Below are 23561 nucleotides of genomic sequence, written 5' to 3'. Positions count from 1 at the left end.
GGCTGATCTCCACTGGTGGGCAGGGGCAGGTCAGACCTTGTTGTTGGGAGTGTTTTTTTCTCACCCCAAGCTATATTATGTCTAGTTCTGCTTCTTGCCTTGAACTTTGTACAATCTCAGGCTTCTATTTTGAGCACTTTGAAAGTTTTCTAGGATCATCAATAAAAAATTAGATACCCAAATGCAGTGTTTCATACCTGGCCTCACCACATAGACGTCCAGGCTTGCACTGAACTGTTCTGTAGATGCCCTTTGTGGAATATTTGGAATCTCTCAAAACATGCTCAGACAGCAGGAAGCTGTCTGAGAGTCTCTCACCTATTATTATCAAATACTTTTTATATATAAAAATACTTTTATATATTTCAAAGCTTTCCATATTGAGAAAAAATCCCCTCCTTTTTTTTTCACTTTGATAATGTCATCTAGCTTTGTCCAGAGAAAACAAATCCTGGAATTGACCTGGATAAAAGTAACTCAATTGTCTGAAGGGCTGGCCTGGGGTGGTTACAAAGAACATTTTCTGCCATGGGTTTTTTTAAAAAATGTTTTAATTATTGCATTATAGTTATACATGATAGCAGGGTTCATTTTGATATAATCATACATGCCTGGAATATATATGCTTAAACACCCTCTGCTCCACTGCAGTCCTCAGTACTACCTGGTTTCCTTCCCTTGTCTCTCCCCCTAGTCAATTTCATTCCATGTTCCTCCCTTTTCATGTATCTCCCTCCAATAGTCTCCATTGCTCCAAACTAGGTTTATGTTCTCTATTAATTTCAAGTTTTCAGTAAATGTTGTTATCACTCACTTAGACCTTAAATTTTATAATCATCGTTTTTCTCTCTAAATGACTGCTGCTTTTTTGGACCATTCATTACCTGGGATGTCTGAAAGATCAAGAGGACTTGATTAAATTGTGGGAGGACATCAGGCCACAGCGAGTAACCAAAACCTTCCCCTTAAGTGCTTCCCTTGTTCCTTCCATTTCTTAGAAGGAAAATATTTTGGGCAAGGACTCAGGTCCCTGGGAACACTTCTATGGGTAATGGGGGAAAAATATTTTTTAAAGGAGACTGAGACACAGCCCTATTTTGTATTTATTTATAGACAGGGTCTCACTGAGTTGCTTAGTGCCTTGGTTTTGCTGAGGCTGGTTTTGAACTTGTGATCCTCCTACCTCAGTCTCCTGAGCTGCTGGGATTACAGGCATGTGCCATAATGCCTGATGAGAACTTCATTTCTGAAGGTAAATTTCTTTAAAGCTGGGAATACAGCTGGATTCTGGAGAGCAAATTTCCTGAGCTTGGGCTAAGAGATCAAGTTTTCCCAACAAGGCATCTAGCTGATTGGACCTCCCACCTCTTCCATCTGGTCATGAGTCACTGTCTCAGGGTTCTATGTATTGCAAAGTTTCTGATCTGGGGTCCTCCTGTGTTACAGGGAACAGAAGGGCCCTTCTTGCCATGTGGGGCCACACATGATTTAAGCATTAAACAGTGCTTGATTCTGACCATTGCATGAGGGAAATGAAGAGCTTCTCCCTACTTTAAGGTTTAGCGTCTGTGCTGCATGTCCTGGGAGAGTCTTCATTTCATAGATTGCTCACTTTTCATTTGGCTCACTTACTAAATGTGTAATTGGTATTCATTTTCGTATTTAATTTTTTTTTTACCTTTGCACTTCTGCTCATTGAAGTGACTTCACAAGTCAGAATCAAATCACTTGAATTGATTTCTCATCTGAAAAATGGCATCACTGAACTACAGAATAATCCCAGGCAAAAGGTAGAAAGCAAGATATCTGTCTAAGAACTTAATGAAACTAAATTGAAACAAATCTGTTAGAACTTCTCTCATTCAATACATATGGGATAAAACAAAATTGGGCCATTGTAAATTGAGGTGAAGTCACTTTCATCTCTTCTTCATGGTCTAGACAGTGTTTTGGGTATATATATAAAAAAGAACTTCTCTCATTCAATATTTAATGCTGTGACTATTAATCAAGAAACCAATTAGTAATTAATGGGTAACAGAAAGTACCTAATGTTATATTAGGGCATCATTAAAAAAGGTTTAAAATCAAATGTGTGAATTTTCAGGGTTTTCATCATAAACTAAGGGTAAGTAAAGGATGGGCACTTACTTTGCACCTAGATCTCCAACTAATGATAAAATTCAAACTTGGTCTGCCTGACTACACTGCATGTATTCCTAACATGTATGTTACACTGATTCTTTTCTAAAGAAAAACCAATCGTGCTCAAAATACACCCAGCTATAGACATAATGATGATGATCATCATAATACTAGGCTCTGCTCTGAATGTCGGAAAATAAAAAAAGCATCAGGGAAACAGAGACTAGCATTCCAGCTGTATGGCCATCTGCCTCTCCAACCTCCCATATTGTTCCTGCTTCAGAAGTTTTGTGACCCTTCACGCATCAGCAGTTTGCCTAAGTGTTTCCCTGTCAAACTACCTTGCCGTGCCCAATCTTACAACCCAGGCATTCCTTCCTCTTTCATATTTTTATGGACCGTTCCCCTTCTTTGGACTCTATGACTTCATTCCAGACAGCACTTCCCTGTAGCACCTGTGAAGCTGTTTAGTTACCAGTCTCATCGAAGGGAGAAAATATCCCTTCAAGCCAAAGTCTAACACATCAATGTATGTTTAGTCTCATCCTGACATCTGTTGGGATAGGCCTTGTACTAATTAGCAAATAAGCAAATTATGTCCATGTGCTGCCTATTCTGTTTCCAATGTAATGGTTTACTTATACAAATGACAGTGAATGTTCTCATTAGAAGCTTTTAGTACACCAGAGTGGTATTAGCTTGGCTTGAAAAAAGTTGCTGGACATTAGCTGGCTGCATAAATTGGCCATATTCATACCCATTTAAATTCAACAAACATTCATTCAGCATCTACTCTGTGCAAGGTTCCAAAGTATATGTTTTTTCCTTGTGGGGGTTGGGAAGAGTGAATGGGGGTCTTGCTATGTTGCCCAGACTGATCTTGAAATAGTGATTCTCCTGCCTCAGCTTCCTGAGTAGCTGGGGTTATGGGCCTGTAATCTACCACACCCAGCTTGGAATATACATATTTAACAAAGTTCCCCACAAAAATCCCGTTAAGATTAAAAGTGTGGCCCCTGGATTAATATGACTGGTTCTGAAATCTCTTCTCACAGATTACCAGTGATGTGTCCTTAGACCAATTACTTAATCCTCTTAAACTTTTATTTCTTTATTTTTAAAATGGTAGAAATATAAAAATCTAGTTGTTCTGAAGATTTTACATACATAAAACGTCTAGCAAAGTGACGGGCACATAATAATTGTAGTGGTTATTAGATTTATAAAGCTTCATTTTATTTTTTAAGGAATGAGGAAACTGACACTTGGGGAGGTGTCAGTGACTGTGGAGACCTGATCTAGAGTCTTGGCTTTGCCTCTTACTTGGTTGATTGTGTTTGGACAAGCTGACTAAACCTCTCTGGGTCTCAATCACTTCATTCTTGCTATAGCTGTGGTTGGCTCATAGTAGGCATTCAATAAATACTTGGCAACTGAATAAATGATAGACATTGCAAATATCTAGCTGTGTTCTCAGATTCCTTTTCAGCTGTAGTGTATTCTGTTTTCATAAATCATGAGATGCATTCCTAAGAACATCCATGCTAGGCCACGAGAGAAGAGAAATTCGGGAGTCTTTATTTTGCTTTTTATTTTCAACTTTTCACCAAAAATATGTTCATATTAAAGTTTACATTTTAGTTGCTTTACTTTTAAAACAAAGTCACTAATTTAAGAAAACTATAAATGTGAAGCTCATATTAATTATGCGAGCTGAATGTGTACGTGATCCAATAAACACTGTCAGGTAATTTGCATATAAATGAAGTGGAAATAAAGACAAGTGGGAGTACTATTTACACTGAAACTAGAAGTATACAATCATGTTTTCCTTGTAATTATTGTTAAGGTTTGGGATGCTTATCTCTAGGAGTAATTAAAAAAAACCACTGAAAAGGCAGAGCTGCCAGGCCTCAGGATTGCCAAATATCTCTTCTTAAGTTTCTCCTCTTATTGCTGTCCACGGACATTTTCTCAGGATCTCTTTGTGGAAGCATATGAGGCCTATGGTAGGACTGCATAAATGACCACAAGACTTGGCTGCTCTTCTCATCAGGAGGACAGGTCTATCTCCTCACTCTTAGAGTCTGGCCTGGCTTTATGACTTGCTTTGATCAGTAAAATATGGTGCCAATAACAGTGTGTAAATTCCAAACTAGATCTCAAAAGGGCTTTGAAGCTTTTATTCTTGCTGCTCTTGGCACTTTACCATCCTGTGATTAAGTCCAGGCTGGCCTGACCAAGGATTAGAGGCCACATGGAGCAGGGATATACTTCCTGCTCAAATAGTCTCATGCTAACCAGCAGGCAGCAGCAGAAGAACTGACTAGCTGAGCCCAAACCAATCTGCCAGTTCAGTATTGTGGGTTAAAATTGCTTGTGGTTTTAAGGTTGGGGTGTTGTGTTATACAACGAAGGAAAGTGATAAACAATCAAATCTAACAAGACTCTTCTGCACTAGCATGATCAAGAGGCATCTTAATGGCCTTTGTATCAACGGGCATGGTTTCTTTCACTTGGCATATCATGTTATATAGAATAATCTACTTCCAAACCAGTATGTTTTGATAATAAACTGGGACTATCCTGGGAAATTTGGGATATAAGGTTACCTTAAATTTGCAATATTTTACCAATGGTTATCTTTGTATTTGTGCTGTCCTTAATCACAGACTGTTTGGCTAACATTTTGCCTTGAGATTTTTCCAACCCTTTATTCACAGTAGAGGAAAAATATGGACAGAGTTGAAAAGTGCCTTTTGTAAGGCTACACACAGGGAACACCCACTGTAGAATGTGGCAGTCAGGAGACCTGGGTACAAGTCCAGCTCCTTTTACTAATGCAGTGAAATAATCTTGCCTTGTAATTAGCTGCATATGAGCATGCCTTGTTTCTTCTACTGAACTTAGAGTTCCTTAAAGATAGAAATTGTGAATTTTGTGTCTTTATATCTCTCAAAGGGCCAAGCCCAGTGCTCAGAATATAACAGGTATTCAACAAATATTTGCTGCAAAAGTTTTAAAACAACCAAATATTCCTCATAAAAATCTTATTCCTGCTTGGAATAACACATAATATGTATACTCAGAAAAACACACAAACATTCTAGTTGGTCCATGGTTGGCACTTGGGGAACAATGAGGAGAAGCCCATTGGCCACCTGAGCCCAGGGGACAGGGGCTGGCCCTCAAGTGTGGGCTGCACAGGGAAGGACAAGTTTGTGGTGCAGAGCAGTGCACCATTTTCCTGGATCATTCTCCACAGTATCACAGCATTGGCCACAGCGATTGTCACGATCCAGGTGACTGCTGCCTTGGTTAATTCTGGTTTGTTTTCCAGGAGTTGTTATTGGGGAGTTTTTGATGTTCTCTCACAAGCTTCCTTGACCCTTTGGCACAATACAGGATGAACATTTTGCCTGCCTTTGCTCTAAGAGTCCCGCCCAACCCTGAGAGCCCAGGGCCTGCGGTTATTGGCATCTTCTTCCTGTTCCCACACAGCTTCCTGGTTGCCTCTGTGGTTTGCGCTGACACCCTCTTAGCCAGTCAGCCCTCTTTCCTGTGAGGGCCATGGCGCACTGGGCCATCTGGAGGGATTTAGAAAACCATAGCTATCTCCCTGATTTCCCTCCCTGGGGCAAACAGAAGTTCTGGAACAGCATAGAAATGGGGGGAGAGAGAGAGAGAGAGAGAGAGAGAGAGAGAGAGAGAGACTGATTTAAAAAATATCAGTGTGATGTAAACCAAGGGCAAAACAAAAAACAACTCCCTCAAAAAAAAAAAAAAAAAAACCCAAAAAGCCATATACACAAAACAAACAAACAAACAAAAAACAAAAAAACAAATCCCAAACATCTCTAATTATTTGATTGTGTTTTCAGGAAGCCAGGCCTTTGCGTAGGATAGATGCTCTGCAGTTGTGTTTTGCATAAGGAAACCTAAATGCCACCTTAATATTTGGGTTTTGAGTTCTTCCACAAGGGGATCCTTTCCTGGTGTATACTGCATAAGACATGGCTTTCTATCAGGCTGGGTTATTTAAAGTCCAGGCTAATGATTTTTTTTCCCTGATTCCCACTTTCTGATGTCATGATATATGAAGAGAAGTCATGTGTTCACACAGACCTTGGTCTGAAGCTCAGTTCTATCCTCTAGAAAGTGGGTAGGGGTAAGTCACTTTCTCTCTCTCTCTCTCTCATATATATATATATATATATATATATATATATATATATATATATATCTCCACCCTAGAGGTTTTCTGAGATTCCACAATATAACTTACTAAAAATACCTAGTGCAGAATCTGCTGCATGCATATGCTTTTCTTGAGCGGATATGTGTGAAGTGTCATGAAAGAGAGTAGAGCTGTTTCTCCTTTACTTCTCATTAGTTCTTTCACCTCTAGGACATGCACTAATGGCCAGGAACCATTAATTGGCCAGGAACTCAGATTGTACTTTGCTGACCATAAGATAGTGTTGTGTTCACAGCACCCTGTATCTGGTAGATCATCTTGATTATAGAAATGATAATAATAAAGGATGGGGAGGATCACACATGAAGGCATTTTAACTACACAAATGCATTTCTCTAAATTATTTTTTGAGTTAAGTGAATAGTCCATGTATATAGCCAAAAGAAAATTCTAGGAAAAGTGAATCACCCTTCTGTCCAGTCCTATAGGTGTGCTTCTCAGAAGCAATCACTATGGTGATTTTAAAATGTGGTTGCAAGGTCTTTGACACTCTTATCAAGAGTGTCATATGCTATATGTGACTGATATATTCTAGGTAAACTTTTTTTTTTTAATCTCCACCCCTTTAATCGCCACAGGATGACTGCTTTGGCCAGTAGAGTATAGTTACTATATAACTTCTGAGACTAGGACATCAAAGACCACAAAGCTGCCTTTTGCTTCTGGAACACTCACTCTTGGAGCACTGACCTCTTATGTAAGATATTTGACTATCCCGAAGCCTCCATGCTGTGAGGAAGCCCAAGTCACATGAAGAGGCCACGTTGAGGCATGCCAGTCAACAACCCCAGCTGAACCTGGTTTTTTAATCATCCCAGCCCAGGTGCCAGAAACATCAGCTAATTTGCCTCCAGGTGACTGTAGCTCCCAGCTATGAGTCACCTCAGCCACTCAAGCCTTCCCAGCTAAGGGTCCAGACACTGTGGCACAGAGGCAACCATTCTCCAGTGTGTCCTACTCCAATTCCTGATCCACAGGGTCCATGAGCAGAACAACATGGTATTTGTTTCATAAGTTCCGGGGTGGTTGGTTATGCAGGTCTGGTAATCTGAACAGTCTCTGCACATTTCTTGTCTAGAGAAATGTCAGGTCTATGTAAGAATTCACATTTATCTGCATCACCTCTCCTCTTCCTTATGACCAGGGACTTTTTTTTAAAAAAAATACTTTACTCACAGGTTTGCGAACGTCAGGTAAGGTAATCCAAAGTGGAAACACTATGGGGAAGACGATCAGGAAGGTGACCTGCTTGCGGGTTTCGGAAGGCCAGGCAAGGCTCAGGGGCTGGTCGTCGTCCTCCTCAGCTGTCTCTGTGGTCTGCTGTAGAAGGAGATATAAAATGTAAGCAACAACGAGGACAGTGACACAGGCCACAGAAAGACGTCCACAGTGAGGGAGGGAAGTTCCAGACCTCATTAGGACTTTTCCTGAGCTGCCCCAGCTGCTTCATACATGTACTTTTTGTGTTTGTAAGAGAACCCTGTGTGCCAATCTGAGTCCTAGGAACAAACAGTAAATCACTCAACCAGGAGCATTTAAGAACTTTTTTTTTTCTCCTCAAACATTCCTCAGCTTCTCACTTTTGTCAACTGATTATTCAACATGGGCTACAGCTTCAGTTCAGGAACTTTTTTATGAGAAATATTTGCAGAGCAACAGACCAACAACCTCTATCTCTCATTTCCCATCTCCTTGAGGGCTATGCCAGGGGATTCTGAATCCTTGGAAGGAAAAACACTGATAAAAATTAAAACTCCTTTTTTTTTTCCTTGTGCTAATTTTTGGCAGACACATGAAAGTCACTGAAGAAACAGTTCAGTAATAACACTGAGGGGGTTCAACTCCCTCCTGCTGGCCCAGGATTGCTTAAACTCAGTGATTCTTGTGTGTGTTAACCTGCTTAATCACCTGTTGAATTCTAAATGATTTCACTTGCAGCCAAAGGCTTATTGTGCAGATACATGCCTCCTGCCCCAGAGAAATAGAGGGTAGAAGTCAAGCAAGCCGTTGGGCCTGCACAGGGCCTCAGAGCTAGGCAGTAAAGGTCCCACTCTGATTTGGGAGCACAGCCAGTGTTTGACTTGCCAGCCAGCAGCCACTGCAGTCAGCAGCTTCCGCAGTCCCAGAGCTGGAAGAGATGAAAGGCAGATCCGCCCGGCAGGATGACCATTAGCCTGTCAGATGGGCCCCAGAGCCTCCAAAACAGCACTGCAGACACCATCCATCACTCCCTTCCCCGCTTGTTTAAAAATGAAAGTGCAGCAGTAGGACCAAGCATTAGATCTAAAAATATCAGCAGGAACTTTTCCACTGAGGCTTCCTTTTGAGACCAGAGAAACAGCCTGCACAGGCTTCACAGAGCCCCTGCCCTCTGTGGCCTCGCTTCCAGCATCACAAAATATCCAAGCAGTAGTAGTGACCCTACAGCATTTGTGGCCCTAAGGGGGTGGCAGGCGGGGCAGGCTCCAGCCAGATGGCTTAGGACTCAACTAGAGGTCAGGGCTGGGTGGGAGGTCCGGTTTGTGGTATGAGAGGTTACATTTATTTATTTGTCAAATGCCAGGGAGTCCCAAAGGCTTCAGAGTGATTTACACAATCACCCCCATTTCATCTCTCTCTGGACGTTAAAATTAATAATAATAATAATGATAATAAAGGAATCTGAAGCCCTGATGAAAAAGAGTTCTTCTGCTTTGGTGTGTGACCTTGGCTGTGGGTTAAAGATTCTGCAAACTGCAAATGTGAAAGTGTTATGGGGATTAGGTAAACAAGTTGAATTGGAACAGTGTGCATTTTGGTCACCTGATCCTCATTAACACACTTCAGACCCTCTATCCTTTTGCTAATGCAATTCACTACTGGTCCATTCACTGTTGTCTTTACTCCATTCAAGGACTTCCCATCCCTGATGGAATTTTTGGGGTGCTGGCTCTTGACCCTATTCCTTGTAATCTCCATTCTCTCTGAGGAGATGTAGCAGGTAGGTGAAATCCTTCAAGGCATCAGCTTGCTACAAGAATAATCTGGGTGTCACAGGACTAGTGAGGGTTTAGGATAGGAGACCAGTGGGTTTTAACTGGTCCCATGTAGATATGATCTTTCTGGCTTAACCCAAATAAATGACCTTCCCCTTTTCCCTGGTAGATGCCCCAGAAATGAGCATGGGAAAATACAGGTATGCATCCTTCCTAATAAGTGCCCTGTCTGGTTTTACTCCAGCAGAGGATTGGCTGCCCTAAAGACCCATCAAGCTGATCTGATGAGTTCATCAAGCTCCTCCCCCTTCCTGGGTGGCCTCCCTCTCCCCATCCTGTCCCCACTGCCATCCACAATCTAGCAACTTCTCTTTAAACTCCAGGCTAACCTTTTTTTTTTTTTTGAGAAAATACAAAAGCAACTCTTTATGACTCATATCATTTTAATGACACCAACAGATGGTGACATTTCATCAATAACCCTTCTGCTTATAACCTACGGATTAGCTTCTTTCTCCATCTGCCAAAGTCACCAGGCAGGCAGTGCCACTAGCAAATAGTAGAAAATAATTGTCTGTTTACATGCATAAGCTCTAAACACACTACTGTCCAATGCAAACAATTAGCTATATTGTACGGTTTCCAAAAACTGCATTTGAGGTGGCTATCGCTAGGGCAGAAATGAACTAGAAGAGACTGTGCCTCAGGCCATGCAAACAGCTTTCTGTGAGCCTCTTGGGGACCAAGACCTGCTTCAGGGAGGTGCAGACGCCTAAAATCCCATGGTGGACTGAGGAGGTGTCCCTGGAGCAAGGCTGTGAGCACCCTTTAGGAGACATTGTCTTCATCTTCTTGCCAAATGAAACCTCACTCTGGCTCCATGGGTGACAGCTTGCAAGCTGGCTGGAGAAGTAGAAGAAAAACACTAAGTTTGGGGCCTGTTTTGCTTTGCCCAGCCTGCGATGCCAGCATGGTCTTGGTCTCAGCCCTTGGTGGAGGAGTCCACTGAGGTTTCAGCAGTGATTTTCTGGCTTTTCCCAGAGTTCTAGCCTGTGGGCTTTGACCTTGTGATGACCCAGTCTTACTTCCTTTAGCTTTGGCAGAGTGTCCCCCAAAACAAAACAAAGCAAACTGGAGAGGGATACCACTGCAATCCAGAAGAAATTCAAGTGACTTTTGATATAAGGGATTAAAATAGTTTGATATCTGCTGGGATCTCTGCAGAAGCTCTAGAATTATGCAAAATCAGAGCCAGTGATGACGGCTATAGGGCCTTGTAACCTCTGATATGGAAAATCTGAGATGAAACCACATGGCCTTTTATTCCCACGTGGTGGGTGTTGTGCTGTTGTCAGGTCTTATAGCATGATGGGAAGAGCAGGTAGTAGAGAGTCAGGAATTCTATTTCTGCTCAGGCTGTGGTTTCTTGGGCAGTTATTGACATCACCTGTCAGCTTTCACTAAACGAATTTAGGTGCAAAGCAGTGTGCCAAATTCTAGGAGTCTTGCTTTTAGAAGGGGGATAAAAAAAAATATAACCCCCAAGAATTTATTACTGATAAGTACAGGGTTGCTGGCAGGAAATGAGGCAGTATACTTTGGATTGTTCTCCAATATTTATTTCTGTCTGCTATGAATTGAATTGTGTCCCCCATTCAAATTCATGTGTTGAAACCCTAACCTCCAGTACCTCAGAACTGTATTTGAAGATAAGGTCTTAAGAGGTGGCTAAATTTAAATGAGGCTGTAGACCAGATGTCTTTATAAGAAGAGGAGATTAGGACACACAGAGACATCTGGGGTATGTATACATGAGGAAAGGCCACATGAAGAGGAGGGCACAGCAAGAAAACCAGCATCTGCAAGCCAAGAAGAGAGCTTCAGAGGAAACATGTCCTCCCAGCAACTTGACCTTGGACTTCCAGCCTCCTGATTGTGAGAAAATGAAACTGTGTTGTTGAAACTATTTAGTCTGTGGTATTCTGTTATGGCTGCCATGAGCAATCAAATCTACTGCCCTTCTGCTTGGTAAGCAGAAAGTCCACCTCTACTGAGGCCCTGAAGACAGACTTTGCTTCTCAGCCTTCCCAGGTGAAGCTGTGGATATGTGATTAAGTTCTGGCCAATGGATGTAATCAGTATCCTCCATAACTTCCTTTAAAGGATCAGTTCTGTCCTTACTTCCTCCTTTTTGTTAGCTGGAATGGGGACATTTTGGCCAGTGAATGAGCAACCATCTTGGACCATGAGGTGGAGGCAAGAGGATCACAAGTTCAAAGCCAGCCTCAGCAACTTAGTGAGGTCCTAAGCTACTTAGTAAGACTCTGTTTCAAAATGAAGACTAAAAAGGGCTGGCTCAGTGGTTAAGCACCCCTGGGGGTTCAATTCCTGGTTAAAAAAAAGCCATAGTCCTGAAAATTGACTTCAGAGAGACAGTAAACTATTTATTTAAGCCCCTGTCATTTTGAGGGTTAGGATAAGGTCACATTGGAACCTTATCCTAACTGATCCAGTATTCTTTTTGTGAGGATTCAAGGGAAAAGTCTCTCATTTCTCAGCATGAGGAAAAGTCATGCTTCATTTGAGAAGCATTAAAAAATCTTAGAGATACTGTTCATTAGGCAACTGAGTCTATTCTTTCTTTGCTTTGTCCACTGGGGAGTTCAGAACAAATGTGCAACCCCCTCAACAGTCATAGTATTGGAATCTGTGCCCCTTTACTCCAGTTTCCCAATTTTTCTTTCGTCTTCATCCTTTGCTGTATTTTCTCAAAACTATTCACTTTCCCCTTTTTCATCAGATGTTGCTTTACATGCAGCCTTGAATTGTTGTGGTGTGGCAGACTTAAGTAAATAATAAAACTATTTAGTGATCTAATAAACATTTTGTTAGTCCTAAAGGTTGAAGTCTGGAGGTGTGGCATCAGAACACCTACAGAAGATGGAATAGTTCTTGGTGTCAGTCAGAATCTTCTGTGAGGTCTCTAGAGCGATAAATTTGTTTTATTTGTATTTGTCTAGTGAACAGGAGGGGCCTGGGTGGCCTAGGATCATGAGCATCTATTATCCACCTTCTTTACCTGTGCATCTCATGCTCTGGTGTGGATGGCTTGCCCCAGAATAGGCCTCAGGTCTCCAGTGGAGGGGTCTGGACTGGATTCATTAGTTCAGAGTTTGCCTCTAAAGCCAGAAAACTACTTCTAGGAAGCAACTCCATTTCTCGTTTTTTTTGTCTCCTTAAGATTCCAGTGGGAGGGTGAGCCCACTTTAATGTGATCTTTCTATCAGATAATTCAAATGAAAATTCAGGAAATGTCTGAAAACAGGCCATGTTCCAGATTCAATTTTAGGATGGGTGATCATATATCATTCCCTGTTCACAGGGCACAGCCTCAGAGATCACTTGGACCTGCTGAGCCCAGCCTGACTGGGGTTTGATTTGGATCAGAATTGAAGTTTTTGACTTTTCTGTACCCCATGGACAGGAAGGACCCTGGCTCATTGAGATTGCAGATCCCATTTGATGGATGAAGACCGTGGGAAGAAGGATGTGGGAAGAAGGTCACAGTGCCAGGCCAGACCTGTGTGGCTCCAAACTCCCATTTCTTTCTTATTCCAAACTGATTCTTTTCCTTAGCCCTAAAAAATCGGTATGCATGTGCTTTATGCTCAATTATACCAGGCTTCCCAGGTTTATTTTGCAATAAACTTGACCTATTTTTTTTTTTTAAAGTTAGTTAGAGTAAACACTAAGCAATGAATTGACATTTTTTTTTGAACCTAAAACTAATTTCTGGTGGTTTTGGGGGCCCACATTTCTATAAAAACCTGTTAGGAAACACATGAACATTGCATTTATTCCATTTCCTCAGCATCATGTAGGATCCACAGCAGCATTGAAGTGACACAAAGGGTAGATTTGGGGTTATGGATAGGAGGAGCTGTGATGATGCCCTCTTTCTTCCTGCAGCTCTTTGAGTGATATCTCTGAGGTGCACATTTAAAAATGTAATACAGGTGTGGCTGATAAGACACCAGGGAATAGCAGGCTTTCAAATATAGGTTAAGAAGAAAGACTGATTCTTTTACATTTGTGCCCAAGACAAAAATGCAGAGCTTTCGTCCAGGTTGCTGCAGGAGGAGTTGGCAACGAAGCACACTAATGGCTGGAGTGAGGGCTTGAGATTTTATGTGCATTTCATTGTTCGATGTGACCCTGGATTCCCATAACTGTGGATAATTCTGTACTGGCTACTTCTAAAATGGATATCTTGTGGCCATTGTAGAAGATGGATTAAGGCCTTTACAATAATAAACTTTCCTGGGGAAAACTTGAGCAAGAGCTGAAATAGGAGAAGGGTGGTTATTTTCAGACTCCAGAGTTCAGTGCTTGAAGGCCAATAAAGCCTCATGGGAAGAATGTGCTTAATAAAACATCTTCTTTAAACATGGGGTATCTGCTTCTCCTTTCCCTTCCCTCCTCTCTTTCATTATGGAAACATTAAAAATCCTCTGACAAAGCACATTTCATTTCTTCAATTAGGTTTCTGTGGGAACTGGTCCAAAGGCTTATGTGCCTGTACAGAGGGTGGGAAGAGAGGCTCCTAGGGAGAGAAGAAATCTTGACAATGCCTTATCTAATGAAGGGACAGTTGGATAAGGGATCAGCAAAGATGACCCACTTTTCATATGGTTTCCTAGTAGATAGGAAGTCAGACACAAGGTTGTCTTAAATATGAATCCTGTTCCAGAGTGTTCTTCTGTAACACTGTTGTTATACAGTTAAAAGAGATAATTTACAGAAGATACTTAGAATAGGATTTGACACATAGTAAAAACTCAAACAAAATTGGTTATTATTATTAAGGACAAATATTCAGGAAAACAATTTCTTTAAAGACATCTATGAGAAAAAAATCTGACTAGGTAAACTGTAATGACATTTCCAGCAATAAAATTCTATAATTCAATTATTTGACATAAACACGGAAACCGCAATGATTTTCTTCCTCTATTTGTCCACTCATCCGATATTTATTGAGCATTTTTGACTGTACTGATATCCACAATCTAATTTCTTTTCCTCGTAGGTAACATGAATAAATTGAAGGCCTTTGTAAGTAAGATGAAAAGGAAAATTCCACAGCCCCAAGGAGAAAATACTATTTTATTCTAGTAGGTAGGCTTTCAGTAGACTTTCTATCAGAAACAAAGCTTCTAAGCAGATGGTAAGACTCATAATATTGTGACACCTTGAATCTGTGTTTTGGGCAGAACTAAAAACAATAGTAGAGTTGGGATTCTCAAAGGTAAAATTACCAAAAAATGCTCAGTCATACTTAACAACAACTTAAATCAACAGTTAAGTCAACAACTATCTGGCAAGTAAAAGTTGCCTTCTAGGAAACATTTCATAGACTCCCCTCCATTTTGTAAGCTTCAAACACAGCATGCTTTGGAACAAAGGAAATGCCTGCAAACTCCCATCCTAGAATACTGGCTGGCTCAGGGACAGTAAGTTGTTCTCATCTCTATTTTTCCCCCTATATGTATTGGCCAATTAATGGGGTAAATGTACAAATGGCCTTATGTCATTCATTATATTCAACGAAATGTTCAGAAATGGAACATTATGCTTGAAATCATATTACTGAAAAAAAACTGACTCATAAACATATTCACTACTGGGTCATGGATCATTCTGGTCACATAGGCTGAAGACCTGAATTTAAAATCTCTTAAGTGAGATGTAGAAAATGAATTTTTGGGACAAAATTTGTTCTTGAACTTGCCAGACCAGGTGTGCTATGAGTCCCTTTTAAAGCAAATTCAGAGTTCTGGGATGGTTTTTCTAAAGACCACAAGTCTAGGATAAAGCTTCATTTGCGTTTCCACTGTGGAAAGACAGTGAAAACAGGAGAGTCCTGAAGAAGAAAAACTGTCTGATCAGATGATGAAAAACCAGGGAGCCATATTTGGAAAACTTCAGTTATTTAATGCTAAGATTTGAGTCCTTACTAACAAAAGACTGAGAGTTATGTTTGAAGCTCTCCCACCCAGGATGGTGTGTTTCGAGATGGAATGTCTAAGGAAGTAATTAAGGTTAAATGAAGTACTGAACCCAAAGGGTTAGTTTCCTTTAAGAAGAGATGGAGTGCTTGTTCTCTCTCACTCTCTCTCTCTCTCTCTCTCTCTCTCTCTCTCTCTCTCTCTTCCTCTTTGCTTCTGTATCTCCTCCCCTCCTCCCAGCCATGAGAAGACATAGTAGGAAGGTGGTTATCTGCAGCAGGAAGAGACCAAGTCTGCTAGAACTTGATCTTGAACTTATAACCCCAGAACTGTGAGGGAACAAGTTTCTGTTGTTTAAATTATTCAGTCCATGGTATTTTGTTATGGTGGTCTGAACAGACTAATACAATAACCATATAGATATTGACCCTTTTTAAAAAAATCTCATTTTTGAGTATAAATATGACTTTGAGATAAATAATTGTGTCTACTTTGTATGATTCATTTTTAATGAATTTTAAGCCTTGCTTTGTGATGTAGGAAAATCTATTTTTGTTCTTAGTTTCTCAGTGTCTTTACATTCAAAGTTTTCTATCAACATCCTTCATTCTCTGCATTCTCATCTTCTATGTTCCTATCTCTAATCCACAAAATAAGTCAAAAAGAGATAAGTCAAAAAACATCTCTTTTTGGAAGGGAGCTCCATCTGAGACATTTGTCTTGCCTTCTGTGTGGATACCCTGAATCAACAGAGCTAACATTTAAGTAGAGAACAGATTTTTTTTTTTAAGTGACGAATTTTTGCCTGTCTGATGGTAGGAAATAACTCACTCCCCTTATAATACCATCATATGGTTTGTTTTACATATAGATAGAAAAATTCTAGTATCAAGAATTTAGCACATTAAATACAAAATGAGGTCTCACTGAGCAATGGCAACCTGAAAACAACTTAATCTTCTTGTACAAGGCTTTGAACTGAAACCAAGCCTTCAAAATATTTTTCTGTGAGTGATGAAACTGCCTGAGCCTAAGCTCTCCAAGAAGCCAAGAAAGCATTTCATAATAATGCAAAATGGCGCCCGGAGAGTCTGGCAGAAGGCAATTACTTTCCTTCACTTTGTATTTGGCCTAAATGATTCTGGGGTTTCTTCCTAAATTGCTATTGTAAATTGGTTTTTGTGTAGTTTTCATGGGCTTTGTAAATCTTGCTGATACAATTCATAAAATATTTGTTAACATAAAAGCTAACTGGATAATTATAAAAACAATCCCCAAATCATTTTTATCCTCTTATTATCAGTCAGATTAGAATGCTCTAAGAAATAGTGGCATTAATGTTAATATTTTTTTCCAGGGTGGTAATGAAGTTTTTTTTTTTCCTTTTTAATAAGTAGTCAGCCCTTAATGTATCTTATGTGAATGATAAATAGACATTCTTCAGAATTTGCAGAAAGCACAATGACAAATGATATCATTAACAGCAGAAATTCGAGAGTCTCGTAGTTTACTTTTTTTTTTGGTACTGAAGATTTAACCCAAAGTTCTTAACCACTGAGCCACATCCCCAGTTCTTTTTATTTTTTTATTTTGAGACCGGGTCTCGCTATATTGCAGAGGCTGGCTTTGAATTTGCAATTCCTCCTTCCTCTGCACTGCCTCAGCCTCCCCAGTCATTGGGATCACAGGTGTGCCACCACACCAGCTATGCCTGAACATTTTTATCAGCATCAATGAGGCTTCATGAAAGCAGATCTTAAAACACTACTGAGTTTAGGAAAAGACAACACTAGGGAGAAATAAATCAGAGCTGTGTCCCAACAGAAGGAACAAGGGCTTAACACTGCAGGTGATATTTGAAATGTAAAGTGAGAAAATAACAGCAACAACAAAGCTTGCATTTTACACATCCTCTACCTTTGTCTCTTTCTCTATCCACCTGCCTGCCATCCGTCCACCCATCTATCCAGGAAAGTGATTTCTTATATAAATCTGTTTGCCCACTAGTGCATCTTGGGCAACTCTTAACCAGCAGGGACAATTTTGATTTTTCTAAGGAGAGAGAGAGAGCTTAGAGGTGAAATGAAATAAAAGCAGCAACACATAAAAAGCTTTCTCATGATGCATGAAAATGTAGGACACAATTTTAAAAAGTAAGCTCTTCAGAATTCAGAAACGAAGAACTTCGCAAGGCACTTCCCTCCCACACCTCATTGTGAGCGGTATCTGAAGGGCTTTGAAGTGTCGCAGCAGTGGGGATCCTGATGTGGCCCGGGAGACCGCCCCATGGCATATGTGGGCCAAGAGCCATCACCTGTCTGTTGTCTAGATAGGCAAAATTAAAATGTAAGAAAATGCTGGGTTCTGGGGGGAGAGCATATTTCTTTGAAGTGTCTTTTCAAACCTGGCTAAGTTCTCAACTTTGAAAATTTGGGAAGGTTGGTAATTTCTCTGTGCCGGAGTCAACACATTATGCCTACAGTTTGGGAGAAGATAATTAGCACGTTTAAAAAGTCAAACTGTTTTTTAGTTCCACAGAATATATAAATGGAGGAACCTCCCTCCTGCACGGGGGCTTGGTCCTCTGTGAGAGAATATTCTTAAAACGCTCTTCATTGCCCATGTAAAGTCTGTACTAGAAAAACCTTTCAGAGATGAGGCGTCAATGTGAAATGAGTTCACTTGTAAATAGGGTTTTAAAACACTAGGTTAATTAACGAGTTGGGATAAACTCTCAGGAGAATACCAGCAATGAGCTTGTGGTGTATGGGACTCATCATTTCCATTAATAGAGTCGAGATACACACCTCATTCATCATGTAGCTCGATAAAAATACAACTTGGAAATAAATAAAACTAACAGAACACATAGGCACTGAATCACTTCTGTGGCGCTGTGCTTCAGGTGGCCTGAATGTTTCTGATGCACATCTTTTTTCCAACTCGGGAGTCCTGGCCCTAATTCAGCCCACCACACAGTCTCTGCCTTGAAACCTCAGCATTGTCTAAAGCTTTCTTTTCTTGTCGACTACTGTGACCAATTTATTACCAGATCTTCTCAATTCTGACTCAGAAATAGCTCTCAAATCTGCCCTCGCCACTCACTCTACCACCAATACTTCGTCTAAAGCCCTGTCCTCTGGGCTACTTAATAGCCATTTAAAAAAGATTTTCCTAAGTACCGCTAATAATAGAAAACACCTACACCGTGCTTACTATGTATGAAGAACTGTTCTAGGAGCAATTGATTCTCACAAGAGTGCTACCATAGATGCTGTTATGTCTATTTCACAGAGAAAAAATAGAGAACTGAGAGATTAGGTAACTTGTGCAAAGTCATACAGCTGGTCAGGAGAAGAACTAGTATTTGAACTCAAATGGTGTGTCTCCAGAGTCTCTGCTCCAATGATTAATTGTTTTATTTTAACTCATTATTATTATTTTTTTATTGTCGTTACTCTTTTGGAGAAGGCAACACAGTTATCTGGTTCAAAATTCAAAGCCACAGAGGGCATATATTGAGAAGCCTCTCACTTAAGTTCCCTGTGGCACAGGTCCCTGCTCTGAAGGTATTGCATGATTAGTTTTTTCAATAGCACCCCAAGCAAATGCCTATATGCTAGTTCCCTCCTTTTTTACGGTATGCAAACATAGTATATACTCTCCTATAGTCTACAATACAATTTGGCTTGTTGCCCTTTTCACTTAACAACATGTATTGAAGATCATTCCAAATCAGTATATGAAGAGTTTCCCCATTTCTTCATTTTTTCCCTCTCTTTCTTTAAAGACTGCAGATGGTCTATATTAGGAATGGACAGCTTTTTCTATAAAGGGCCAGACAGTAAATATTTCAGGCTTTGAGTTCCATATGGTCTCTGTCACATATGCTGCTGTTGCTTTCCTTCTTAAAAAGACATTTTAAAAAACATAAAACCCACTCATGGGTCATACAAAGACAGGCTACGGGCCAGGTTCTCACCTTGCCAGGTTTTTACCTTGCCTCCCTGTACGCGTTTGTTTTCTGGCCTGGCTCCTTCTTGACCATTCTAAGACAGCAAATTTCTTATAAAACATCTGAGGCTGCCACTGCACTGTGTGAGCCCATCACAGCTCCCCTATTCTGGTCCCCAGAGTCTGCTAGCTCTGCCTGACTGTTCTCTGACGTCATCACTCCCCATCTCCTCCCTCCCTTTCTTCCAACCTCTCCAGCTGCATGAATTTTTCTGTTCCTTAAACTAGCCATATCCATTTCTACCCTTGAGGGTACTGCTCTTCTGGATAGCTCCTTCCTGAGGTGCAGTCTCAGTTTGGATGCCCTGTCCTCAGAGAGGCCTCCCCTGCCCACCAGGGATGGCTCCCCATCCCCCACCACTTTGTTTTTTCCACAGTCCACTGTACAGCATTACAGATTACAGCATCTGTAATCATACTGGTTTACCTTTACAGTCCTGTTTCCGCTAGGACATAGGGACACCCCACTGCCCAGTACGTTGACTGATTCAGATAAACAAACAGAATTTTCTGATCAGGTGAATGGAGTTTTTATACCTTCCTGAGCTAGGGTCAATTTCTTCTTTGTTAGCTCTGAGAGCACTTTGTACAGATCTTCAGGATCCCACCCGGCTGTAAATAGTTACTGATCACAAATACTTACTGGTTGATTTATATATATCTTGAATATCAAACATCATGCATATCTACAAAACCTTTTCAATAGCTACAACAAACTCCTTCAGGTAAGGGCCACCTTGAATGGGGTTTAAATGGCAAGCATCAACACATATGGTACTACTTAGCATCTATCCCTGGGCTAAGTGCTCTCTCACATGATCTCATTTAGCCCTTATAGTAACCTCGATGAGGAAAATAGAGCTCAATGAGGTTTGTAAGTTACCCCTGGCAGATTTGGAATTCACCACCAAGCCCTCTTGCAGCCAGCCATGGTGGGATGGCTCTTTGAAGTTCTGTTTGCTCTAGAGGTCTGAGGGCACCAGCATGTTGCACAGACCTGCCCTGTGTCCCTGCACTGGGACCTGGGGGCCTAGCTCTGCTCAGGGAGGAGTCAACTGAGACTCTCTCCCTCCCCATGCAGCAAGGTCCTCTCTTGTAGGGGCACAGATGTCCCTCTGCCAGCCAGATGGAGAGGCATGGTGACGAGGCTGCCCTCTGCACACCTGTGACTGTGCCAGCCCCAAGGGCAGCCAGATGTCCTTGGGGCCTGCCTCCTGCTGCCACATGCTGCTTATCCATGTGGACATAAGCTGCTCTGCCAGCTCTTGGGCTAATGCGGAGGGACTACAGGGGCTCTGGGCAGGAGGGCCAGGTGACTAGAAGGCAGGGGAGACAAGGGCAGAAGGAGCAGTGGTCTCTTTGTTCTTTCCTTTAAAGGAAGAAATTTTTCTCACAAATCCTATCAGGGAATGAGAATAGTAGACAATAATCAACATGATTTTTCCTCAGAAGTATGGACTCCTTCTATAGCAGAGCACTTCCCAACATAAAGGAGAAGACAGTGTTGGAATATTTTGGCAGTGATCTGGCTCTATTTGTGAGCAACTTTTCCACTCCTTGGGAAAATTATGTCAAGAGAGTGGGTTTCAAATGTTAGGCTAATGCTACTCAAAGCATGGTCCTAGGACAGCAGCATTGACTTTACTGGGCAGTATAGAAATCTAACAAGTGCCACTCTGATTCTGCCTATTTTTGGTGCAACTGTGGTTCAGAGGCAGTGTTGCATTTAGATGCTCCTGAGATCAGATCTCAGCTCACTGCCTGCAAACTAGGTGACCCCAACTAATTACTTCATCTCACCAAGTGACAGTTTCATTAACTAGTAAAACCAAGACACAATGTCCACACTTTCAGCTGTGAAGTGTAAAGGGGATAATGTACACAAAGTGCTTATATCAAATCAGCAGCCTATAGTAAGTGCTTGATAAACATTAGGTATTGCTCTTATGGGAAGAACATACCAATTGGTTATGCCATTGAACATTGGATTGGGTCAGAGTGTATTCATTTCACATATAGGGACAGGGAAACCCAAAGGGGTTCACTTAATGAAGCACAATGACTATGGTTTCTCTGATATTTACTCTGACCTTAAAGACAAAGAAAAAGGATTATATGGTAGTAGCTGTCAAACTCTCAAACATTAAGATCTGCATTTTCATCTGCAGGACTTTCAGATATGTACGTCTTCCAACTTGAGAAACAGTGACCTAGAGAATATATGTATTCATTCCACACATGTAGGGCTGGATACCTGTGGATCCCTGGAGTGGGACATACACACCAGGATGAATCAGGCCCTACCTGGTGTCCACCCAACTAGGAGCTGGGGCCTCCAAGAGAACTTAGGGCTTGTGCTGCTAGGCCCCGACATCAGTAAGAGCCGAAGCCCAGAAGAGCAATGGAAAAAGGCCTTACCTGGGCTTCTGCAGCTTCAACGCTGTGGGAGAGATTTCCATTTTGTACAGGTTCCGAAGCATCGCTGGAAGGTGTCATTTCAACTTCTGTGCTCGTGCTATTTGGGAGTTCGATTTTTTCTGTGACATAATTTAAACACACACACACACACACACACAAAGAAAACAATGGAATCAATGGCGGTAAAGAGTCACATTAAAAAAGTGCAACCTAAAATGCTGGGCCAGAGAGAAGATAGATGGTGGTGTCTGAGGCCTGGGGCTGGTGTTGGCCCAATGGCAAAGGGCCTTTACCATCCTTCCTGTGCCTTCTAGCATACTGCCCTCCTGCCCTTTGACAGGGCTCTGGCTTGCACTGGCATGATATCAGCTCGTGTGCCCCTCAGCCCCGTGGAACTATCTTTCCTTTCCTTTTTCTATGGTGCTGGGGATGGAACCCAGGCCCACGCACATGCTAGACAAGTGCTGCACCACTGAGCCATGTCCCAGCCCTCAGGTCCCACGGCATGTCCTTCTCCAACAGAGGCAAACTAGCCATTCAAAACACAAATGTAGATACTCAAAACCCAAAGCCACACCCAACCTACGCACTGCTGTTCACCCTCTGGACCTTGTCCCTCAGTGTTTTCTCATCCTGGGGTCTTGCACACTGTACTCTGCAGAGGGTATTGGAACCTGGGCATTCTGCCACTATAAGGTGTTGTCTTAGGCAAGTGTCCTCCTTCTTGGGGTTTCGACAACCTTACCTGTGAAGTGAGCTCTTCAACTGCTGCATCTCCAGGGCCTATTCCCTTCAGCTACTTCTCTCAGGCTTGTGAGTAGAAACTCTGCCAGTGCCTCAGCGTTCACTGGGAAGACAGGCTTGGCAAGCTGGCCCTTCTCATGAGCCTGGGGAATGCTACTGAGAACTTTTCTCACCAGGGCATCCCATTGCAGGCCAGGCAAAGAGGAACCAGGCAAGCAAGAGAGGCCCAAGTCCTGAATGAGGCAGTGGTTGGCTAAAGTGGAGCCCTGGATCAGCAAGTGCAAAGACAAATTTTCTTCCGAGAGTTGAGAAGTGACTATGATTGAACACTGGGACTCTGTGACGCTGACACAGACAGGCCTGTGTTCTTTATCTCACTCTACATCTTATGTAAGTGACTCAACCTCTTTGAAATTGAGGCAATGTTAATAGTACTACAATTATTATTACCACTACTGCTACCCCCACCATGACTACAGGGCACTTCAATAAAGATTAAATAAGAAAATGCATATAAAGCACTTAGCATAGTGCCTGGTACAGGACAAGCAAGCAGAGACAAAGATAGTGAGCCCTGTTACAGTGCCTGCCTTTTACTAGATTTTTTTCTCTAGGGCTAAGAGGAGCACCTCCAGGTGATCAGTGTTCAGGCACCGCTGGGGTCACGTGGGACTTCAGTGGGAAGGAAATAAAAAGGTTTCTATTGGAATGACATGCTGTGTGGGGTCAGGCCCCGGGCTTCAGGAGAGAATGAGGCTGTATGGTGCACTATTAGGGCTGCTGGAACCTTCCAAAGGCTCATCAGTGTCAGATATAAGCAGGATCAAGTTGCTCACGGAGTATCAGAATGTTTTTATTTCTAGTAACTTCAGAAGAACTAAAGGTTTCTGATATTCATACAGAAGAAAACAATTTGAAAGGTATATAAACATTGTTGTGCTTGAAGCTGCCTGATATCGGAAATCACAGGAAGTGCATTTAGTTGTGGCATACAGAGAT

The 23561-nt window shown here is 41.7% G+C and overlaps 1 protein-coding gene and 1 non-coding gene across 4 annotated transcripts in view; one reads left to right on the top strand and one right to left on the bottom strand.

Annotated features, from left to right (window-relative positions):
- Window positions 1–23561, bottom strand: part of Slc24a2 (solute carrier family 24 member 2) — a 224211-nt gene that overhangs the window by 17426 nt on the left and 183224 nt on the right. For all 3 annotated transcript variants that reach the window (XM_048783896.1, XM_048783895.1, XM_048783897.1), the window contains 2 exons: window positions 21819–21937; window positions 7580–7723 (listed from right to left, as the gene is read on the bottom strand). In XM_048783896.1, coding sequence (XP_048639853.1) covers window positions 7580–7723; window positions 21819–21937 — 263 coding nt within the window. The remainder of the gene's footprint in view (window positions 1–7579; window positions 7724–21818; window positions 21938–23561) is intronic.
- Window positions 1855–1947, top strand: LOC125610835. The gene has a single exon (XR_007340893.1). It is a non-coding gene; the product is annotated as a small nucleolar RNA SNORA20 (small nucleolar RNA).

This window comes from Marmota marmota, unplaced genomic scaffold (assembly GCF_001458135.2).
Source record: "Marmota marmota marmota unplaced genomic scaffold, marMar, whole genome shotgun sequence".
In the NCBI taxonomy this organism is placed as follows: Eukaryota; Metazoa; Chordata; class Mammalia; order Rodentia; family Sciuridae; genus Marmota; species Marmota marmota.
This window is presented reverse-complemented; position numbering and strand designations above follow the sequence as displayed.